Here is a 21,059-nt window from a genome sequence, read left to right on the forward strand (position 1 = left end):
ACCTGAAACTGCTAAAGAACCCTCTTCTGCTTTGGGGTCACTGAAACCTTTCCAAGCAGCACAGGCTTTTCCTGTTCGTAATTTACTTGAAAAGCTCATTTATTCTGAGTGGGATCACCCAGACGAACGTTTTTTTCCGCCGAGAAAGTTTTCAACACTTTATCCGATGGAAGAAAAGTTCATTAAAATGTGGGGAATACCGGCCATTGATGCCGCCATTTCCTCCGTAAATAATAGTCTGACTTGTCCTGTAGACAATGCTCAGATGCTCAGGGATCCTGCAGATAAAAAGATGGAATCCCTATTGAAGGATGTTTTTTCCTTAGCAGGTTCAGTGGCTCAACCTGCAGTAGCAGCGATTGGAGTCTGTCAATACTTAAGAGACCATGTTAAGCAGGTCATCAAAGTATTACCTGAACAGCAGGCCCAGGGGTTTGCTAACCTTCCAGCGGACTTATGCTTTGTGGTTGACGCCATTAGAGATTCTATCGTGCAAACCTCCCGTCTTTCACTGGGGTTGGTGCATATACGTAGAATCCTATGGTTGAAAAATTGGTCAGCCGAAGCACCATGTAAGAAGCTCCTGGCGGGGTTTCCATTTCGTGGTGCAAGGTTGTTTGGAGAAGACTTGGATAACTATATTAAGAGAATCTCTTGTGGGAAAAGCACTCTCTTACCTGTCAAAAAGAAGAGTAAGCGTCCCTCTTTCAAACGGACTCTTTCCCCAGGGCCGGGGGCTTCAGCCTCCAGGCAGTCTCGACGGCCGCTTCCATCTGGGTCAAGAGACAAGAGTCAACCCCAGGGACAAAATAAGTCCTGGGGGAAGAAGCCTACTAGGCAAAACACTAAGACCTCTGCATGAGGGGGCGCCCCCGCTCACTCGAGTGGGGGGAAGACTGCGACAGTTCTCAGGGCTCTGGCAGGAGGATTTCCAGGACAGATGGGTAATCTCCACGGTAACCTTTGGGTACAAGCTGGAGTTTCAGGAATTTCCCTCTCCTCGGTTCCTCAGATCAAGTGTCCCCAGAGATCCAGAGAAGAAGCAGTCGCTCCTTCTAGCGTTATAGCAAATTTTGTCGCAGGAGGTCATTATGGTGGTTCCCGCAAAGGACCAGGGATTAGGCTTCTATTCCAACCTTTTTACGGTCCAAAAGCCAAATGGGGATGTCAGACCCATTCTGGATTTAAGGGATCTGGACCGATTCTTAAGGATTCAATACTTTCGCATGGAATCAATTCGGACAGTACTTCCCACCCTGCAGGGAGGAGAATTTCTGGCATCGATAGACATCAGAGATGCATATCTGCATGTGCCCATTTTTCCTGCTCATCAGAAGTTTCTGCGCTTCGAGGTAGGAGGGCGCCATTTCCAGTTTGTGGCTCTGCCTTTCGGGCTAGCCACTGCACCTCGAGTGTTCACAAAGATCTTGGCTCCTCCTCTGGCCAGATTAAGGGCTCAGGGTATAGCTGTCATAGCATACCTAGACGACCTGCTCTTGATAGACCGGTTGGTAGTCTCTTTAAATGGAAACTTGAGGACCACAGTCAGGTATCTAGAACACCAGGGTTGGATCCTCAAACTAGAAAAGTCTTTCCTAAAACCAGTAAGAAGACTGGAGTATTTAGGTCTGACTATAGATACAAGCCAGGAGAAAATATTTCTACCCCAGGCAAAGATCGCTGCTTTAAGGGAGCTGATTCTGGCAGTCAGGACCAAGAAGGGTCCCTCTGTCCGCCTTTGTATGAGGCTACTAGGGAAGATGGTGTCTTCATTCGAAGCAGTTCCCTATGCTCAGTTTCATTCAAGAATGCTGCAACACAGTATTCTGTCAACCTGGAACAAGAAGGTTCAGGCATTAGACTTTCCGATGCACCTGTCGCATGCGGTGTGTGAGAGCCTCAATTGGTGGCTCATACCTGAAAACCTACAGAAGGGGAAATCCTTCCTACCGGTTACCTGGACGGTGGTAACAACAGATGCCAGTCTGTCAGGTTGGGGAGCAGTTCTGGAACAGTCTGCGGTTCAGAAGATATGGTCCAAGACTGAGAGGACCTTACCCATCAACATTCTGGAGATCCGGGTGATATATCTAGCCCTAAAAGCCTGGACTATCAGGCTACAGGGTTGTCCGGTCAGGATCCAGTCCGACAATGCCACAGCAGTGGCTTATGTCAATCATCAGGGAGGCACCCGGAACCGAGCTGCTCAAAAGGAGGTGAACCAGATCTTAGTCTGGGCAGAGATGCATGTGCCATGCATATCGGCAGTTTTCAGCCCGGGAATAGAGAACTGGCAGGCGGACTACCTAAGTCACCAGCAGTTACTTCCAGGGGAATGGTCTCTGCATCCCGATGTGTTTTGAGCCATATGCCAAAGATGGGGGATTCCAGATGTAGATCTCTTTGCATCCCGATTCAACAAAAAGATAGACAGATTTGTGGCAAGGACAAAAGATCCTCTTGCATGCGGGACGGATGCGTTGGTGATTCCGTGGCATCAGTTCTCACTGATTTACACATTCCCGCCTATTCTGCTACTGCCACGACTCCTTCGCAGGATCAAGCAGGAAAGGAAGTTTGTACTTCTGGTGGCCCCCGCTTGGCCCAGAAGGACTTGGTATGCAGAAATAGTAAGGATGACGGTGGGTTCCTCGTGGACCCTACCGGTACGCCCAGACCTGTTATCTCAAGGTCCAGTGTTCCATCCTGCCTTACAAACGCTAAATTTGACGGTTTGGCTATTGAGACCCACGTTCTGAAGAGTCGTGGGCTTTCAGGTCCTGTCATATCTACCTTGATTAATGCAAGGAAGCCAGCTTCCAGGATGATTTATCATAGAGTCTGGAAAGCTTATGTATCCTGGTGTGAATCCAGAGGTTGGCATCCCAGGAAATATGTCATAGGTAGAATTCTTGATTTTCTACAATTAGGATTAGAGATGAAGCTGGCCTTGAGTACCATCAAGGGCCAGGTCTCTGCTTTATCAGTATTATTTCAGCGGCCACTTGCTTCGCATTCTTTGGTCCGAAGCTTTATGCAGGGGGTGATGCGTCTTAATCCTCCGGTTAAAGCGCCCCTAAACCCCTGGGACTTGAACTTGGTCCTGGCTGTGTTACAGAAACAGCCTTTTGAACCAATAAGTCAGATTCCTTTGGTCTTGTTGACAAGGAAGTTAATTTTTCTGGTGGCCATCTCTTCTGCTAGAAGAGTTTCAGAATTAGCAGCCCTTTCCTGTAAGGAGCCTTATTTGATTATACACAAGGATAAAGTGGTACTGCGCCCTCATCCTAGTTTTTTACCGAAGGTGGTTTCTGATTTTCATTTAAACCAAGACATTGTTCTGCCTTCCTTTTTTCCAGATCCCTATTCTCCGGAAGAGAGATCTCTACATTCGTTGGATGTAGCAAGAGCAGTTAAGGCCTATCTCGGGGCAACTGCTCAGATCCGCAAGACGGATGTTTTGTTTGTGCTGCCAGAGGATCCCAATAGAGGACAGGCAGCGTCAAAAGCTACCATTTCTAAATGGATTCGACAATTGATCATTCAAGCTTACGGTTTGAAACAGAAGATTCCTCCGTTTCAGATCAGGGCACATTCCACAAGGGCTATTGGTGCTTCTTGGGCAGTGCATCACCGGGCCACTATGGCTCAAATCTGCAAGGCCGTAACCTGGTCTTCAGTCCATACATTCACTAGATTTTATCATGTGGATGTGAGAAGGCATGAGGATATCGCCTTTGGGCGTAGTGTGCTGCAGGCAGCGGTACAGGGTCCTCAGGTCTGATTGCACCCTACTTGGTTGTGGTCCCCCCCCCCTCAGGTAGCATTGCTCTGGGACATCCCATCAGTAATTACTGTGGCTCTGTGTCCCGTGATGTTCGAGAAAGAAAATAGGATTTTTTAAAACAGCTTACCTGTAAAATCCTTTTCTTTCGAAGGACATCACGGGACACAGAGGTCCCGCCCCTCTTCTAATACACTATATTGCTTGGCTACAAAACTAAGGTATCCCTGCAAGGGGAGGAATTATATAGGGGGTTGAACTTCCTGATAGGGTGTGCCAGTGTCCATTCACCAGTGATACCCTATATTACCCATCAGTAATTACTGTGGCTCTGTGTCCCGTGATGTCCTTCGAAAGAAAAGGATTTTACAGGTAAGCTGTTTTAAAAAATCCTATTTTTATTTACCACATTTAGGTAAACCAGGTGTAAACAGTAATTACGTTTTACTTAAATTTTTATTAGATGTGTATTTATTTATTCTTTAAAGTAAAATGTAATTACTGTTTATACCTGGTTTACCTAAATGTGGTAAATAAAAACAGGTTTACTTGAACAAGTTATGCATTGTTTGACTTGCTGTATAAACCTTCATCACCCAGATAAAATACATAGACCCACTGCCATACTGTTGTTAACTGCAAAACTTACATTATTTCTCTTGCCATGCAGTGCAAACTGGGAATAGTGAAATTTATAGAAGCTGAGCAGGTTCCTGAACTGGAAGCCGTTATTCATCTTGTAGTTGCCTCCAGTGACACTAGACATAGCGTGGCTACTGCAGCAGATCTGGAGCTGAAAAGCAAGCAGAGGTGAGCCTGTAAAGAGTAATATGTTGTCCCTGATGGAGAGATTATCATTTCTTTTAAAGTAATTCATTGAGTGGGCTGATTTGTGGGGTTACATTTAGTGCTGAACTTCCAGAATTCATATTGATTTGTCGGACCTTTCAGACCAGTAAGTTCGTTTTCGGGGCTAAGAGCCTGGCACCAATGCAGAGCGCTCAGTGCTGGAAAATAGAATTCTGTAGTTCTTCAAAGTGTCACATCCCTGCACTAAAGCACACCCGAATTATGAGCAGTTGTGTAAAGTGTCGTCCTTTATACTCAGCGCTTATATTGGCAGTCTAGTCTCTAGTCAGATTGAAACATTGGATCTGGTTTTCAGTTCTTCCATGCTAAGGTAATAATAATCCAGTATGATGTTCTCTTTTAAATGCTTCTGTACTTGAATAATTTTAAATCAAGACATCTCAGTTTATTTTTTTTAATTGACTTCTGCTATGTTAAACATTAATGAAAGGGTTTATTCTGTTTTTTCCAGTCTATTAGTCTGTTACATTTTCTTTATTTTCCAATGCTTGAACCAGCAGTATGACTGTAAGTGACCATTTTGCATATCTTAACGTGGTTGTAAACCTTGACATATACCCAGTGAAGTGCATGGTCTCGGGTGAAACATGGAGATTAAACAAATCCTCCTACATAATTTGTACCCCTTTATTTGCAACCACTTGTCCTATACATCCATCTAAAACTCAGAGATGAAAAGGATTTGTCACAGACTCACAAAGCAGGGGGCAGGGAACTGCAGTTACACACTGTATAAGAGCTCTGAGAGGTCATTGGAGGGAAGGGACACACCCTTCTTCATACAGGAACAGAGCTGAGGCTGTCAATCAGCTGGCGCTCCCTCCCCTGTCACCTTTTTTCTTTTGGCATCTAGAAAAGTCAGAAATGGTTCATGCTGATAGCAAAGAGAAATTACACTTAAAGCGGGGGTCCACCTATCTATCTTTTTTTTTTTTTTTTTTTTTTTTTTTTTTGGAGTTCATTCACAAACTTTTCTTCTCATGATTATCTACTCGCATGTTCTGTATAATAAGTCCGCCTGTGTCCGATTTAGTTGTAAAGAATAACTTATAAAATTCACTGAAGGCGGTTTCCATCTTCATTGTGGGCATTTGAAGCCCACAAGCATGTATTTTCTGGATGCGGTGAATGCTGTGCTCCCAGCATTCACCGAGATGTTGTGATGACGCTGTTGCACAATGCATGCTGGGAAGCCTGAGACTAGCTCCCAGGGGACTGTGGGAGGTCTGGGAGAGGCTAGAAACACGCCTACTCCCATGGGAGGAAAACCAGGAAGTGCTAAGAAGATTAGAAAAAAAAAAGGTAATTACGGCGATTTAAATTTTTTTACACAGCATGTCAGGATCTAGACAAGGAAGAGAATGCATAGAGATAATGTTCAAAATTTGGGTGGAACCCCGCTTTAAGCCGCGTACACACGATCGGACTTCTCGTCGGAAAAAGATATGATGGCTTTTCCGACGGGATTCCGCTCAAGTTTGCCTTGCATACACACGGTCATGCAAAAGTTTGCTGAACTTATGACTGTCAAGAACGCGGTGACATACAACACTACGACGAGCCGAGAAAATGAAGTTCAATGCCTCTGAGCATGCGTTGAATCGTTTCCAAGCATGCGTAGGAATTTTGCACGTCGGAATTGCCACAGACGATCGCATTTTCGGATAGGAACTTTTCCCGACCGAAAGATTGAGAACATGCTCGCAATCTTTTGCTGGCTGGAATTCAGCCAGAAAAAGTCAGATGGAGGTCTTTTGCGGGCTGAAATTCCGATATTGTGTACGCGGCATTAGTGCTTTGAAGAGAGGCAAGTAAACACTATAGACGTATGTGCTTTGTTAGAAACAAAATAGAACCTGGGTGGGACTTTATGAGGTATGTGCAGCAACAAATACGCAGTTAATATAAAACACAATGTTTATTGCTAAATAATAATTGCATAACATGTAAGAATTCATTCATGGGTTTGTGTCCATAATGACAACCTGTAACAAACATGGTATGTAGAAAACTGGCAACAACAATAAATGTTACATTGTATAATCAACATATGACTGCTGCATCAAGATAATACATTGTAGGGTAAATATATATGCCTTTTGAGCGGCACTTTTGTTGCAATCTCACCACTTCATATTTAGCTTATATGTAAGTACCCTAGGGGGAGAAGCATTCTGCTCTTTGGCTAGTATTTTTTGTCAAGCACCCTGGCTAGACTGCATTATACAATTTTATTTTCTACTTTTATAGATTTGTGTTTTTTCTGATATATTTAATGCATTTGCCCCCTGAAGAGTGGAATAAATCCACAAAACGCGTTGGGCTTATTGGATGCGTCTCATCTTCATTGGATGGTTTAGACCAGTTTTATATATACAAATTTTATCCTTTATGCTGTTTTGGAGGTGGTCAGTGTCAGCTAGGATGGCTGTTATATATTTACCCTACAATGTATTATCTTGATGCAGCAATCATATGTTTGTTATACAATGTAACATTTATTGTTGTTGCCAGTTTTTTACATACCATGTTTGTTACATGTTGTCATTATGGACACAAACCTATGAATGAATTTTCTTACATGTTGTGCAATTATTATTTAGCATTAAACATTGTGTTTTTATTTTGATTGTTTCTGTTGCCGCACATACCTCCATATAAAGTCCCACCCCAGTTATCTTTTTGTTTCTATTGAATCAGAGATGGAGACGTATTTACATACGTTTTCATATAAAGTCCCACCAAGTCCCCACCCCCCATTTTTCATATGTGCTTTGTTCATATTTCATGTCTGAGGTTACAACCACTTCAAGTGCCCCTCCTTTTTTTTTTTTTTTTTTTTTACCATTTTACTATTTCTCACATAATTAGCAAAACATACATTGACTACATTTCTGATAGTTGTTTTTATGTGTTCTTACTGCTATGTGTGCTTTTTTGTAACCTTGTATTCCTTTTTTCTTTTTTGAAGCTTAATTGACTGGAATGATCCTACAATAATTGGTAAAATGTTCAGAGTTTATTTGGGAGACATACCTCTTAAAACAAAGGAGGTGAGAATGGTTTTTATTTTGTTGGCTGACATATATTGAAGAATGCAAAGTACATCTTGATTCTAAAATGGTCCAAAGTTCCTAATGCACAGATGCACTTGTGTCTGAAATGTTGTTTTGTCTGTGACTGCACTTTTTTTTTCTCCCTAATGTCTAATGGCTGCTTTCCTCTTTTTCATATGCTGGTATATAGCTTGCAAGGTTGTCGATTGATGGTCAATTTAATGCGGTATTAAACCCAGAACTGTAATATATCAATCATTAGATGTGGTGGCTGTATTTTGTTTTTTCTTTTTTAGGTCTTTTTTTAATTTTTTTTTCTTTTCCCCCTCAGTTTTCACCTGGTGATCTGGCCAGTAACGCACCTCCTGTATTAGAGTGCCCCCACTCTGGATAAAGGAACACAAGGGGGCACCTTTGGACAACAGCATTGTTAATCAGGGGAGAAGGGAGTGTTAGATGTACTAACAGATTTAAATACACAAACAAACTGAAGCTGAAGGCCAGCTAATACTTTATAGGCAGTTACAACAACAATTTTTCCTTTTTGGATAAAGGTTTTACATAAACAAATGCTGACCATTTTAATCACCCCTGCCAGTGTTAAGTGGTTTATTTCATCCCTGTAACTGCAAGGGAGCTTTTTCTGTTGAAAAACAGACTTGCTGGCTGGATCACCAGATTAAAATAGAAGAAAGGAAGCATAAAAAAGAAAACTAATGCAGCTATCACATCAAAAAATTGGTAAGCTGCAATATGTTTGCTTTGCGTTTTTAATACTGCTTTTAATAAATGTGTTACCGTTGCAAGGAAAGTTGCATTAAACCCAAAAAGAAACGCATTATATTGCAGCTTACCAGCTTACCCGGCCCCGCCCCCTCTCTCCCCCGATTGGCTAGCTGACTTTGACAGCAGACAATGGCGCTGCTGCTGTGTTTCGGCCACTCAGGAGGGAGAATCTTGGACGACTAAGACACTCATGGACATCGCTCGACAGAGAGGGACCTCAGGTAAGTGTTGGGAGGGGGCTGCTGCACACAGAAGGCTTTTTATCTTAATGCATAGAATGCATTAGAAAAAAAAAAAAAACTTCTGCCTTTACAACTCCTTTAAGTCGCAGTGACATGGAGCAAGTACATGGCTTGGAAAGTGAAAGCAAACTGAAGAGCGAGTAACCTTGAGAGCATGCGATTTGGAAAGTTTGTAGCTTAAAAAGTTGGTGGCCTCGAGCAAGTGTGCAGCTTGGAAAATCAGGGTTACCTTGAGCAAAAAATTCAAACTGGAACGTTAGAATGACTGTGAGATTGCATGTAGCTTGGACCATGAGAGAGAGACGACACTTTGGAATTTAGAGCATATTCACTATTGTTGCTCTATGTACTTGTTTCAGCTCATAGACTTTGAAAATAAAGCGATTGCATCTACTTGGCAGCCAGAAAACGAACGTTTTCCGAAGGGATGGTTAGCAACCATTGCCTCCATACTCTCTCACTAAAGGTTTCCTGAAATAATGCTAGCATAATAAATAGAATGTCTTAATATCAAAATTCTGTAATCGCCTGCACAGCAGCACTCTGGCTGGGAGAGGGAAGAAAACTCTCAGGCTTTGCTGCATTTTTACAGGCGAAAGTAGAGTGAGCGAAGTGCTGATCAATGTGCTACTGCCTTAAGGTAATAAGGAGAGCCGGCAAAACTGTAATCCTTGAAGTGTCGTTTATTGATACATCAGAGTGACAATAAAACAATAAAGCTAAGCTTAGCTTTATTTTATTGTCACTCGGATTTACCAATAAACGACACTTCAAGGATTACAGTTTTGACGGCTCTCCTTATTACTGTTGCATTGGAGTGTGTTGGGACACATCGAGCCTCGGCACCTGTGAGTGGACCTGGTGTATGGATTGAGTTGTCCCTGCAGAGATCGCTGTTGCCTTTCTTCTTTTCCCTACGGCCTTAAGGACCAATGCGTGTTCTGTTTGAAGTTTGTGCTGACGATGCAATGATCCAGGGACTAAACCAAAAGAGTGGCTAAATAACAAGACTAACTGAGCAGAGTTAATCCTTTGGCATGTATTACTATTTTCTTATGTATTTTAGCAGTGTATTTAGATGCTGATCTTGAGTTTAGCTTTAATTGGTTGTGTTTTAGTTAATTCAACAGCTCCTTTGTTTAAAACCCTGTAACTGTCTTTGTAATTGCATAAGATAGCTCTCATAGAATACAAAGTGCAAAGATGTTGTGAAAATGACTCTTCATAAAATTGTTTGTTCTTTTGCATTTTGTCATAATTATATTTGTTTAGTCATTGTAATACAAAGAAACATCAAATTTCTCATGTTAGGGGAATGTCCAGAAGCCAGAACAGAAGAGAGACCCTGTCAGTACCCGTGTTAAACTGAAGATTGTGCCACACCTTTTGAGGTCGAGACTGGCAGCAGAGTTATTTCCAGCCAACATACAGGTACACTGATGCATCAAATACAAATCCTATGCTTTGTGTTCAAAATGTAAAAAATGACACTCTGCAATATTGTTAGTGTGTGACCTGAAACGAGCATACGTTTTTAAAAATGTTCTCCAACATATCGCAGAATGCAAATAAGTCATGGAGTAGTCAAAAATATAGCACAGAAACATTTGTGCTAAAAGGAAAAATATCTCTGCGCTAACTATATAGGATATCAAGTGCAGCTGCTTGTGTAAGCCTAAATACAAAAAAGCTCAAAACCATATACTCTAAAAAAGACAAGCGTGCAACCACAAATTAATTCATAAACAGTGAGCTTAACTAAATATGAACATATAACACATAAATAGCATGTGTTAGTATAAACTGTATGCAAAACAGTGATATGTTCCATTAAAAAATTATTTGAAATAAAAAAAACGATACCAAAAAACGCCCATGTGAATAGTGATGTGAACCACAAAAATGTTTCACAAAAAAGTTTCAAAAATGTTACAAAGGACCTATAACAATAGTGGATAAGTAGACAGGGGGCGCTAGATAGTAAGATATAATAATTGGAGTGCAACAAAATTATGCTTAATTGAATACCTTAATTAATAAGGGAAATTAAATTATTAGTGAAGTTATTGCATAACCAACCAAAACAGTACATTGATAACAATGCCAATGATAAATTATCACAACAGCAGTGAATAATAAGTTCTAGAGTGAAGTGATATCTTCCAAAATGTGCCAATTGCTTGCCGTTGATAAAAAAAGGTTCCGTCACCAGAAAGAAGAAAATACACCTTGAAGTAATGGATATCTGCTTACCAGATACCAATGACCCCTTTAGTTAAAAAGAGAGTCACTAGCGCTTATGCAGGATTGTGCCTGCTCACATGGACGGCTGGACACCTGGATGATGTTTTAGGCATGAACCCCTCCGATCCCAATCGTTCAAGCAATGGATATATGGGAAACAAACAAAGTCTCCATAGTGTAAAAACATTTATTAAGATGTTAAGATAACAATAAAATGCCAAATGGCCGCTTACATTTGTAGGTGCCTACCCGGCACTGGGGCTGCTCGTTTGTCAGGGTATGGTTGGTGTCAGAGACCCATCGCACTGCATCAATGGACAGCGTGAGTTCCACCCGGCGTGAGAGACAACCAGATAACCAGAAGTAGGAAAACAATCACGTGACCACGTACCGCTCCGACGTACGTTTCGTTGTGAACGTCCTCAGGGAAGCGTGAGGACGTTCCCAAACGAGCAGCCCCAGTGCTGGGTCCAATGCTGGGATGCGTTCTGTCTATCACAGGCTTCGGGTCAGGAGGAGGCGGGGCTGTGTGTGACGGCGAGCAGAGCGGAGGCAATTGTAGTGTAAGCTGTATCAGCATGCTATCCACGCTCTGTGATTCCGCTGCTTTCTTCTGCCTCCAGTCATGATCCGGCCGCCCTCTCTTCCTCTGCCCAGGCGAGGCTGCATTGGTGGGCACAGTGTTGCTGCACTGGTGGGCAAAGGTGAGGCTGCATTGAGGGGCACAGGTGAGGCTTTGCTGAGGGGCACTGATAAAGTTATTTAATATTTATTTTTGTAACTTAATTCTGCATAAAACATTTAAGTGTCATTTCATGAGATAATTTGAGGGCTTGTTTAGGGGCTGTGCAGGGTAGGGCAACTGGTGGCAAGTAACCCTTGAGACCTTGCTAGTAGCTCAGGACTTGACATTTTGAGCCCTGTATGTATGTGTGTGTATAATATAAAAGAGCTGCACGATTCTGGGTATCTCAAAAATGAGAATTACAATTTTTTTGCTAAGAATAAAGATCACGATTCTCTCATGATTAACATTTTTCACATTATACGAAAAAAATTGGGCTAACTTTACTGTTTTTTTTTTTTTGTTTTTTTGTTTTTTTTTTTTAATTTTCCAAAAAACGTGCTTTTTGAAAGACTGCTGCGCAAATACAGTGTGACATAAAAATAGGATTTTTATAACAGCTTACCTGTAAAATCCTTTTCTTGGAGTACATCACGTGACACAGAGCACCATAGTAATCACTATGTGGGTATATAGACACCTTCAGGTGATGGACACTGGTATACCCAATACAGGAAGTTCACTCCCTATATAAAGCCTCCTCCTACCAGGAGTACTGTTTTTGTAGCAAAGCAATATATCTAAACCCCAAAAAGAGGGGAGGGACCTTGGTGTCCCCTGATGTATTCCAAGAAAAGGATTTTACAGGTAAGCCGTTATAAAAATCCTATTTTCTGTATCGTTCATCACGGGACACAGAGCACCATAGTAATCACTGTGGGACGTCCCATAGCAATGCTATTTGAGGGGAGGGAGACACAACCCGTAGGGCACCCCCAGACTTGAGGACCTATACTGCTGCCTGCAGCACACTTTGCCCAAAGGCAATATCCTCATGCCTTCTTACATCCACCTGATAGAACTTGGTGAATGTATGTACTGAAGACCAAATTGTGGCCTTACAAAAGGGGCGTGGCCTGAAGAGCTATGGAGTAGGACGTTTGCAGTGAGTGCTCCGCTTGTCCACACTCCTGTAATAACCATCCTGCTTTAATCCTGCCAATCCTAACAGAAAACAACACCCCAGCAAGCTTATCCTGCCTCCTGCTTGGCCCTTGGTGCTGTTTGGCCGTCTGGAGCGCTGCCGGAGGCCGCAAACACCGGATCGTTCCGCCCTGGGGCTTGCCTCTAGGATAGTCCCCGGCTTCGGCCTAGTGCTCGGAGCGGCGGCCATCTTGCTTCACCTGGCGGCGGCTCCTATCTATCTCCCGGGCACACCAAGCTCCCCCGAGACTGATCGCTGCCTACCTCGGCCCCCTGATCGCCTGTGGCCGCTATTGCTGAGCCTCTGCACCCTGTATTAGCTGGTGGGATGGCCCGCTGACTCATGATCCCCACTTTTTCTATACCTGAGAGATGCCTGTGGAGGACAGTAGATCGAACGCTACTAATAACTCTGTTACTTTACTTCATCACCCTGATGGCAAGCGGAACCCCCCCCCCCCCCCCCTGCACGGCTGTAATGGCTCTGCACCTTTGTGGCTCCTACACCCCATGCGCTTCTCAGAGAAGAAGTCGCCTCCCTAGTGTCTATGTGAATTTTTTCATACCCCGTTTTGTTTGACTGGTTTCTTTTCCCCCTTGTTTTTTTTTTTCTTATGGGTATCTATTCTCCTCTGAAATTAAGTTCCTTGCCTCCAACGGGTCCTAAACGTTGGATGTCCCCTGTTGATACCTGGTTATGGGATACTATGTCTGTGCCAAGTTCGGGTGGCATTGGACTGGGAGGGAGGGAAAATGTTGTGGTTATTATTTTTCTCACACCACTATGTATGCAACTGTTTACTTATGCTAATGGTACTATATTATTATCATACATGCACTGTCATTACTGGTTATCACTGTGTTTTATCCTACCTGATGTGGATGTGTCTGCTCTGCCGGTCCTGATCCAGTTACGGTTCATCATATGAGCCCTCTACCCGCCATGAGTTCTCTGAAGTTCCTCACGTGGAATGTTAGAGGCTTGCGCAATAAGATTAAACGCACAGCCGCTCTGACATTCCTTAAATCCCAGCATGCTGACATCATCACCCTAGTTGAGACCCACGTCACGGGTCAATTACAATCCTCTCTCAAAAAACATTGGATTGGTTGGGCATACCACGCCACCCACACCTCGTACTCCAGGGGTGTATCGGTCCTGATTGCTAAAAGGGTTCCGTTCGACCTAATACTGCTCCAGACGGACCGGCAGGGCAGATACGTGTTTATACACGCCGCTATCAATGGATCCCCTATTCTGATACTAGCCTGCTATATCCCCCCCCCCCCCCCCCCATACAATTCACTTGTGATTAAGGAGGGCCTCGCCTTTATGGCACAACACACCTCTATACCGGCGGTGTGGATGGGGGACTTTAATATGAACCTCATTCCCACTCTAGACCGAATGGGCGCACCAGACCTCCCTCTAGACCCACCAGCCCATACTAGACTACACCGAATACTGACTGACTTTGCTCTTGTAGACACTTGGCGCCACAAGCACCCACATTCCAAAGTCTTCTCATGTTTCTCAGCCAGCCACAACACAATGTCACAAATTGACTTTATTATAATCTCAAAGACCCTGACACCTAAACTGGGAGACGCGGGCTTTGCTCCAAGAATACTCTCGGATCACGCCCCTTATTGGGTTACGATTCGGCTCCTGAAGGCCTCTCCTGCTCCTCCTTGGTGGTTGAACCCATTTTGGCTGACTGCCCTGCAGGACCAGGATGACATCCCCACAGAACTGCAATACTATTTTACAGCCAACGGGTGTGGGAGACGTTTAAGCTTCATGCCCGCTCCCTGCTCTCCACACGAATTAACAGACTTAAGCGATCATCGAAACTTATTGTCCAACAGGCTACAGAACACCTACAGGTGCTGGAGGAGGCGTTTCACCGAGACCCCTCGCCCAGCGCGGCCAACAATCTTAAGATTCAGACGCGACAGGTTTCCCAGTTACATATTGAGAGGGCCAAGCAGCGCATCTTTTTCTGTAAGCAAAGGGTATTTGAGTATGGAGAAAGATCGGGCAAACTTCTTGCATACCTCGCTCACTTAGATTCACGTCCCCCTGTGGTAGTGTCGTTGACTGATCACCAGGGGAACGACGTCACCGATCCGCAACAAGTAGCAGAGGAATTTGCAAGATTCTATCGCGCACTCTACACCTCTCGGGTCACTCACACTCCCCAAGACACCAAAGATTACTTGGCGAGAATTGAATTCCCTAGATTGACTGATGCCCAACGTGAACTCTTAGAAGCTCCCATTACTAAGGAAGATATCTCTGAGGCTATTTCCTGTCTGGCTACATCTAAGGCCCCAGGATCAGATGGCTTACCACTTGAATTTTATGCCACCTACTCTGAAATTTTAACCCCTAAACTTCATGATCTATACAAATCCATTTTTGATACAGGAATCCTACCCCCCTCTATGAGAGAAGCCCAAATTGTGGTAATCCCTAAGCCTGGTAAGGACCCCAAATACCCAGAATCATATAGACCCATTTCATTACTACAGGTCGACATTAAAATACTTGCCAAGATTCTGGCCTACCGCCTTAACCAGGTTATTCTTTCCCTGATCCACCCCGATCAGACAGGCTTTATGCCAGGGAAGAACACTGCTATGAATATTCGCCGTCTATTTATGAACATCCAGGGGTCCCACGATGAAGTCGGCTCGAGGGTTGTGGTGGCTCTTGACGCCGCCAAGGCCTTCGATTCCGTAGAATGGAATTATTTATGGGAATGCCTTTCGAGATTTGGACTTGGCCCCAGCTTTATTCGTTGGGTTCAGCTCCTTTATCAATCCCCGAAGGCCAGGGTGTTCGTAAATGGTTGGCTCTCCGATCAATTCCCGCTGGAGAGAGGGACCCGACAAGGCTGCCCCCTTTCCCCTATGCTGTACGCATTGGCCGTGGAGCCATTGGCCATCATGGTTCATGCGGACACCAATATTCGAGGCCTCAGGGTAGGGAATCTGGAAGAAAAGATTGGGATGTACGCAGATGATACGCTCCTTTACTTGGCCGACTCGGGTCCCTCCCTCGTTGCAGCCCTCCACTCCATAGAGCATATTGGTAGCCACTCGGGCCTAAGCATAAATTGGTCTAAATCCCAGGTCCTTCCGCTTGACCATTTCCCTCCCTCACTCACGTCCCCCCCCTCTGACTCTCCCCAGGGTCTCTGTAATTAAGTACCTCGGCGTGCAAGTTACTAGATCGCTTACAGATTACATACTTTTGAACATTGAACCCCTGTACACCCTGATCAAGACTAAGACACAAAATTGGGCTCGACTACCCCTGGGTGTCATAGGACGCATTAGTCTAGTCAAAATGATACTTCTCCCAAAGATACTTTATTTGGTGTGGCATGCTCCCCTGTATATACCACAAAAATTTTTCAAAACAATTGAATCTATTCTCAATTCGTTTATATGGGGATCCAGCAGACACAAATTATCCTGGAAAATACTTAAAAACCCAGTGACATTAGGAGGAGTTGCTCTTCCAGACTTTCAGGACTATTATCTGGCCTCCCAACTGTCCCACTTCTATCATTTTGACAAGAACGAGCTACCAAGATACCAGCTACTACTCTGTGAACACCCTGATAACCCAGCTCATACCCCACTTCAATCAGTCTTAAAGGCCCCATTGACAGGACATACCCCCCAACATAAAGCAGGCATGTTGACACATCACCGGAGGGTGTGGCAGTTGGCACTACAAAAACTCGGGATTCCACAGGTTCATTCCCACACCCCCCTTTGGTTCAACACACGCCTACCTGAGCTGTTGTCTATTCCGGACCCCGCGGTTTGGATACGTTGCGGGGTCTTTATATACATCAGATCATGACGACTACGGGACTTAAAACATTCCAAACACTAAAAGACGAATTCTCACTTCCCAATCACCTATTTTTCAGGTACTTACAACTTCGCCATGCTATACAAACTCAGTTTGCTGGCTCCAACCCATCCCTGACAGTCCCCTCCATAATTGACACGATCACAGGCGCTGAGCCAGCGAAACTAATCTCCACTCTTTATTCCGCCATCCGTCTTCCTAACTCCACAGCCCTGGCTTATAGTGCTAAGACTAGATGGGAGGTGGAGGTTGGAATGCTTGAGGATGAGGATTGGGATGAGATTTTGGAAGGCATGAAAAAAGTTTCCCCTAAACTGTCGGACCGCCTAACACAATTATATATCATACATAGAACATATCTGACTCCCCAGAGGATAGCGCGTTTTAAACCCATGCATAATCCAGGATGCCGCCTATGCGACCACACCCCAGGCTCTTTCTATCACCTCATATGGTCCTGTCCAATTATCCAAGCGTACTGGATACAAGTGATACGCTTCCTCCACGATCAGATGGGCTCTCCTGCTACCCTAGACCCAAAGATGTGTCTGCTTGGTCTGCTACCTGACTTAGATGCTGACAAACCCCTCCGTACCTTTCTACATGAAACGCTATTCTCGGCGAGAAAAGCGATTGCCCGTAATTGGATGCAGGCCCTACCCCCTACAATCCAGTGTTGGAAAAAAGAAATTAATGGCACTCTCCCATATAAGAAGCTGATTTATGTACATAGAGGATGCCCACTTAAATACGAGCAGGTCTGGAACAGATGGCTGGAAGATGGTGAAACATGTACTTGAAATGTTGATATGTTCCTCTCTCTCTTTCTTCTTTCCTCCTCCTTCTTTACTGTGTACTGGCTTCATGTCCGGTGGATATCTCACCCTATATCATGTAGATAACTCAATGTGCTCATGTATGTACTGCTGCTCTGGCCATGTTGGCTTATATTATTTTTTATGTACCAAGCATATATTTTCTTAATAAAGTTGGTTTTCCAATTAAAAAAAAAAATTGTGGCCTTACAGATCTGAGCCATGGAGGCCTGGTGAAGCACTGCCCAAGAAGCACTAACCACCCTGGTAGAGTGCGCTTTGACTTGAAAAGGTGTAATCTTACCCCTTAAATCATAAGTCTGAATTATAACTTGCCAAATCCACTTGGCGACAATGGATTTCGACCCTGCCTGTCCTTTCCTAGGACCTTCTGGCAGTATAAGACATCAGTCTTCCGGATCTGAGCAGTCGTCTTTAAATAGACTTTGACCGCTCTCACCACATCAAGACGATGTAGTGACTTCTCTTCCCTGGAACATGGTTTTGGAAAAAACTATGACAGGACAATATCTTGGTTCAGGTGAAAACCTGAAACCACTTTTGCCAGAAAACCTGGATGAGGGCGCAACACCACTCTGTCCTTGTGAATGATGAAGTATGGCTCTTTACAAGAAAGAGCAGCCAATTCCGAAACGCTCCTTGCTGAGGATATAGCAACCAAGAACACTAACTTCCTTGTCAGAAGGACTAAGGAAATATGCTGTATCGATTCAAATGGCTGTTTTTGTAACGCTGACAAAACTAAGTTCAAGTCCCAAGGGTTCAAAGGTGGTACTCAAGGCCAACTTCATCTCTACCCCTAATTGTAGAAAGGCAAGAATTCTGCCTATGATATACCTCCGAGGGTGCCAACCCTTGGATTCACACCAGGAAACATTAAGCTCTCCAGACTCTCTATAATATATGGTTCTGGAAGCTGGCTTCCTTGCATTAATCAAGATAGTGATAACTGACCCGGAAAGGCCGCGTTTCTTCAGAATGTGGGTTTCAATAGCCAAGCCGTTAAATTTAGAGTTCGCAAGGTAGGATGGATCTGTGAGAGTAGGTCTGGCCGTAGTGGAGGGGGCCATGGATCCTCCACCGCCATCTTTGCGATTTCTGCATATCAGGACCGTTTGGGACTACCAGAATTGCCGGCTTTCTTTCCAGCTTGATCTTGCAAAGAAGTCATGGCAGCAACTGAATAGGAGAAAATGCATAAATTAGTGAGAACTGATCCCACGGGGTCAACAACGCATCTGTTCCGCACGCGAGTGGATCCCTCATCCTGGACACAAAGTTGACCAACTTCGTGTTGAACCTGGACGCCAGAAGATTTACGTCCGGAGTCCCCCATTTCTGGCAAACAGCCCGAAAAATGTCAGGGTGAAGAAACCATTCCCCCAGGAGCAACTGCTGGCGGCTCAAGAAGTCCGCCTGCCAATTTTCTACTCCCGGAATGAAAACTGCTGATGGGCACGGAACATTTCTTTCTGCCCAAGTTAGGATATGGTTCACCTCCCTCTGTGTACTGCGAGACTCTTGGTGCCCCCTTGGTGATTGATGTTAGCCACAGCTCTGGCATTGTCGGATTGGATCCTGACAGGACAACCCCGTAACCTGAATGCCCAGGCCTTTAGAGCCACACCTGCTGCCCGGATCTCTAGGATGTTGATGGGCAAGGTCCTTTCTGTCCTTGACCACTGTCCCTGGACCGTTGCCTTTTCTAGCACAGCCCCCCAGTGTATATATATATATATATATATATGTATGTATGTATGTATGTGTGTGTGTGTGTGTGTATGTATGTGTGTATATATGTGTGTATATATATATATATATATATATATATATATATATATATATATATATATATATATATTCATATTCTCATTTTCTCTGTACTGGATTAAGTAACTCGTGTTTGTATGGAAGCTATATGATTGTAAATTAAGTACAGTGGACTGACAGAGCCTTGATGTGCATAACTAATCTTAGTCTCTCTTTTTCTTTATTTTATAGGTGGTATATGATGGGCTGTTTGGTGGAAACACGAATGCCAAGTTAAGGATGTTATCTCTGCAATTTGTGCACCACCTCTGTTCAACGTAAGCAATTTTCATTACAGAATGATTGGTCAGTGTAATAAAACATTTAAATTGGAACTAAAACCATTGATTTAAAAAGAAAGAAAACACTAATTTCTTCGATGTGATGGCTGCATTCGTTTTTCATCTGTCGATCTAGCCAGTAAGTCTGTCTTTCAACAGAACAAGCTCTCCTGCAAATGTAGCAGTTGGAGTGTTTAGACAAACCATTTTCCACTGACAGAGGCTGCATACAATGATCAGCCTTAATGTAAAACATTTATCCCAAAAGGGAAAAAAACTGTTTGATGTAACTGATTATAAAGTGTTAGCTGGAGTTTGGCTTTTGTTTGTTAGTGTATTTAAATCTGATAATACATCTAGTACATCAAACACTTCCCTCCTCCCAAGACTGACAATGCTGCTGCTGTTAAAGACTGCCAGGTGCCCCCAGTGCTCCTTCATCCATAGTGTAGGCACCCTAATACAGGAGGTGTGTTACTGGCCAGATCACCAGTGAAAACGGGGGTTGGGGGGGGGTGGGGTTAAGGCCTAACAAAAAAAATTCATGCAGCCATCACATCTAATGATTGGCAAGCTACAATGCATTACATTTTTGGTTTTGGATTGAATACTGCTTTAACTGTTTTCCAAAATAATTACATTCAAGCCATGCCATGAATGAAAACTGTCATGTAACTTGCCAGTGCCACCTGCCAGTGTCAGCATCATATATTGGCCATCGGCCGCCCCGATTTATAAATATTGGCATCGGCCCAAGAAAAACCCATATCGGTCGACCTCTAATGATAACGACCCCAAAACACACCTCCAAGACGACCACTGCCTTGCTAAAGAAGCTGATGGACTGGCCAAGCATGTCTCCAGACCTAATCCCTATTGAGCATCTGTGGGGCATCTTCAAACGGAAGGTGGAGGAGCGCAAGGTCTCTAACGTCCACTAGCTCCATGATGTCATGCAGGAGTGGAAGAGGACTCCAGTGGCAACCTGTCCTGTTAAACCGATGTATGGTCTTGGTCACCATACTGCAGCTCAGTTTCAGGGTATTGGCAATCTTCTTATAGCCTAGGTCATCTTTATGTAGAGCAGCAATTCTTTTTTTCAAATCCTCAGAGTTCTTTGCCATGAGGTGCCGTGTTGAACTTCCAGTGACCAGTATGAGAGCATGAGAGTGATAACACCAACTTTAACATAACTGGTCCCCATTCACACCTGAGACCTTGTAACACTAATGAGTCACATGACACCGGGGAGGGAAAATGGCTAATTGGGCCCAATTTGGACATTTTCACTTAGGGGTGTACTCACTTTTTTTGCCAGTGGTTTAGACATTAATGGTCGTGTGTTGAGTTATTTTGAGGGGACAGCAAATTTACACTGTTATACAAGCTGTACACTCACTACTTTACATTGTAGCAAAGTGTCATTTCTTCAGTGTTGTCACCTGAAAAGATATAATAAAATATTTACAAAAAATGTGCGCGTGGACTCAC

The 21,059-nt window shown here is 43.8% G+C and overlaps 1 protein-coding gene across 2 annotated transcripts in view; it reads left to right on the forward strand.

Annotated features, from left to right (window-relative positions):
- The window catches only part of ECPAS (Ecm29 proteasome adaptor and scaffold), a 185,067-nt gene that overhangs the window by 40,947 nt on the left and 123,061 nt on the right, over window positions 1-21,059 (forward strand). For both annotated transcript variants that reach the window (XM_073591496.1, XM_073591490.1), the window contains exons 7-10: window positions 4,455-4,594; window positions 7,626-7,707; window positions 10,050-10,169; window positions 19,480-19,565. In XM_073591496.1, coding sequence (XP_073447597.1) covers window positions 4,455-4,594; window positions 7,626-7,707; window positions 10,050-10,169; window positions 19,480-19,565 — 428 coding nt within the window. The remainder of the gene's footprint in view (window positions 1-4,454; window positions 4,595-7,625; window positions 7,708-10,049; window positions 10,170-19,479; window positions 19,566-21,059) is intronic.

Source organism: Aquarana catesbeiana, linkage group LG01 (assembly GCF_042186555.1).
Source record: "Aquarana catesbeiana isolate 2022-GZ linkage group LG01, ASM4218655v1, whole genome shotgun sequence".
Lineage (NCBI taxonomy): Eukaryota > Metazoa > Chordata > Amphibia > Anura > Ranidae > Aquarana > Aquarana catesbeiana.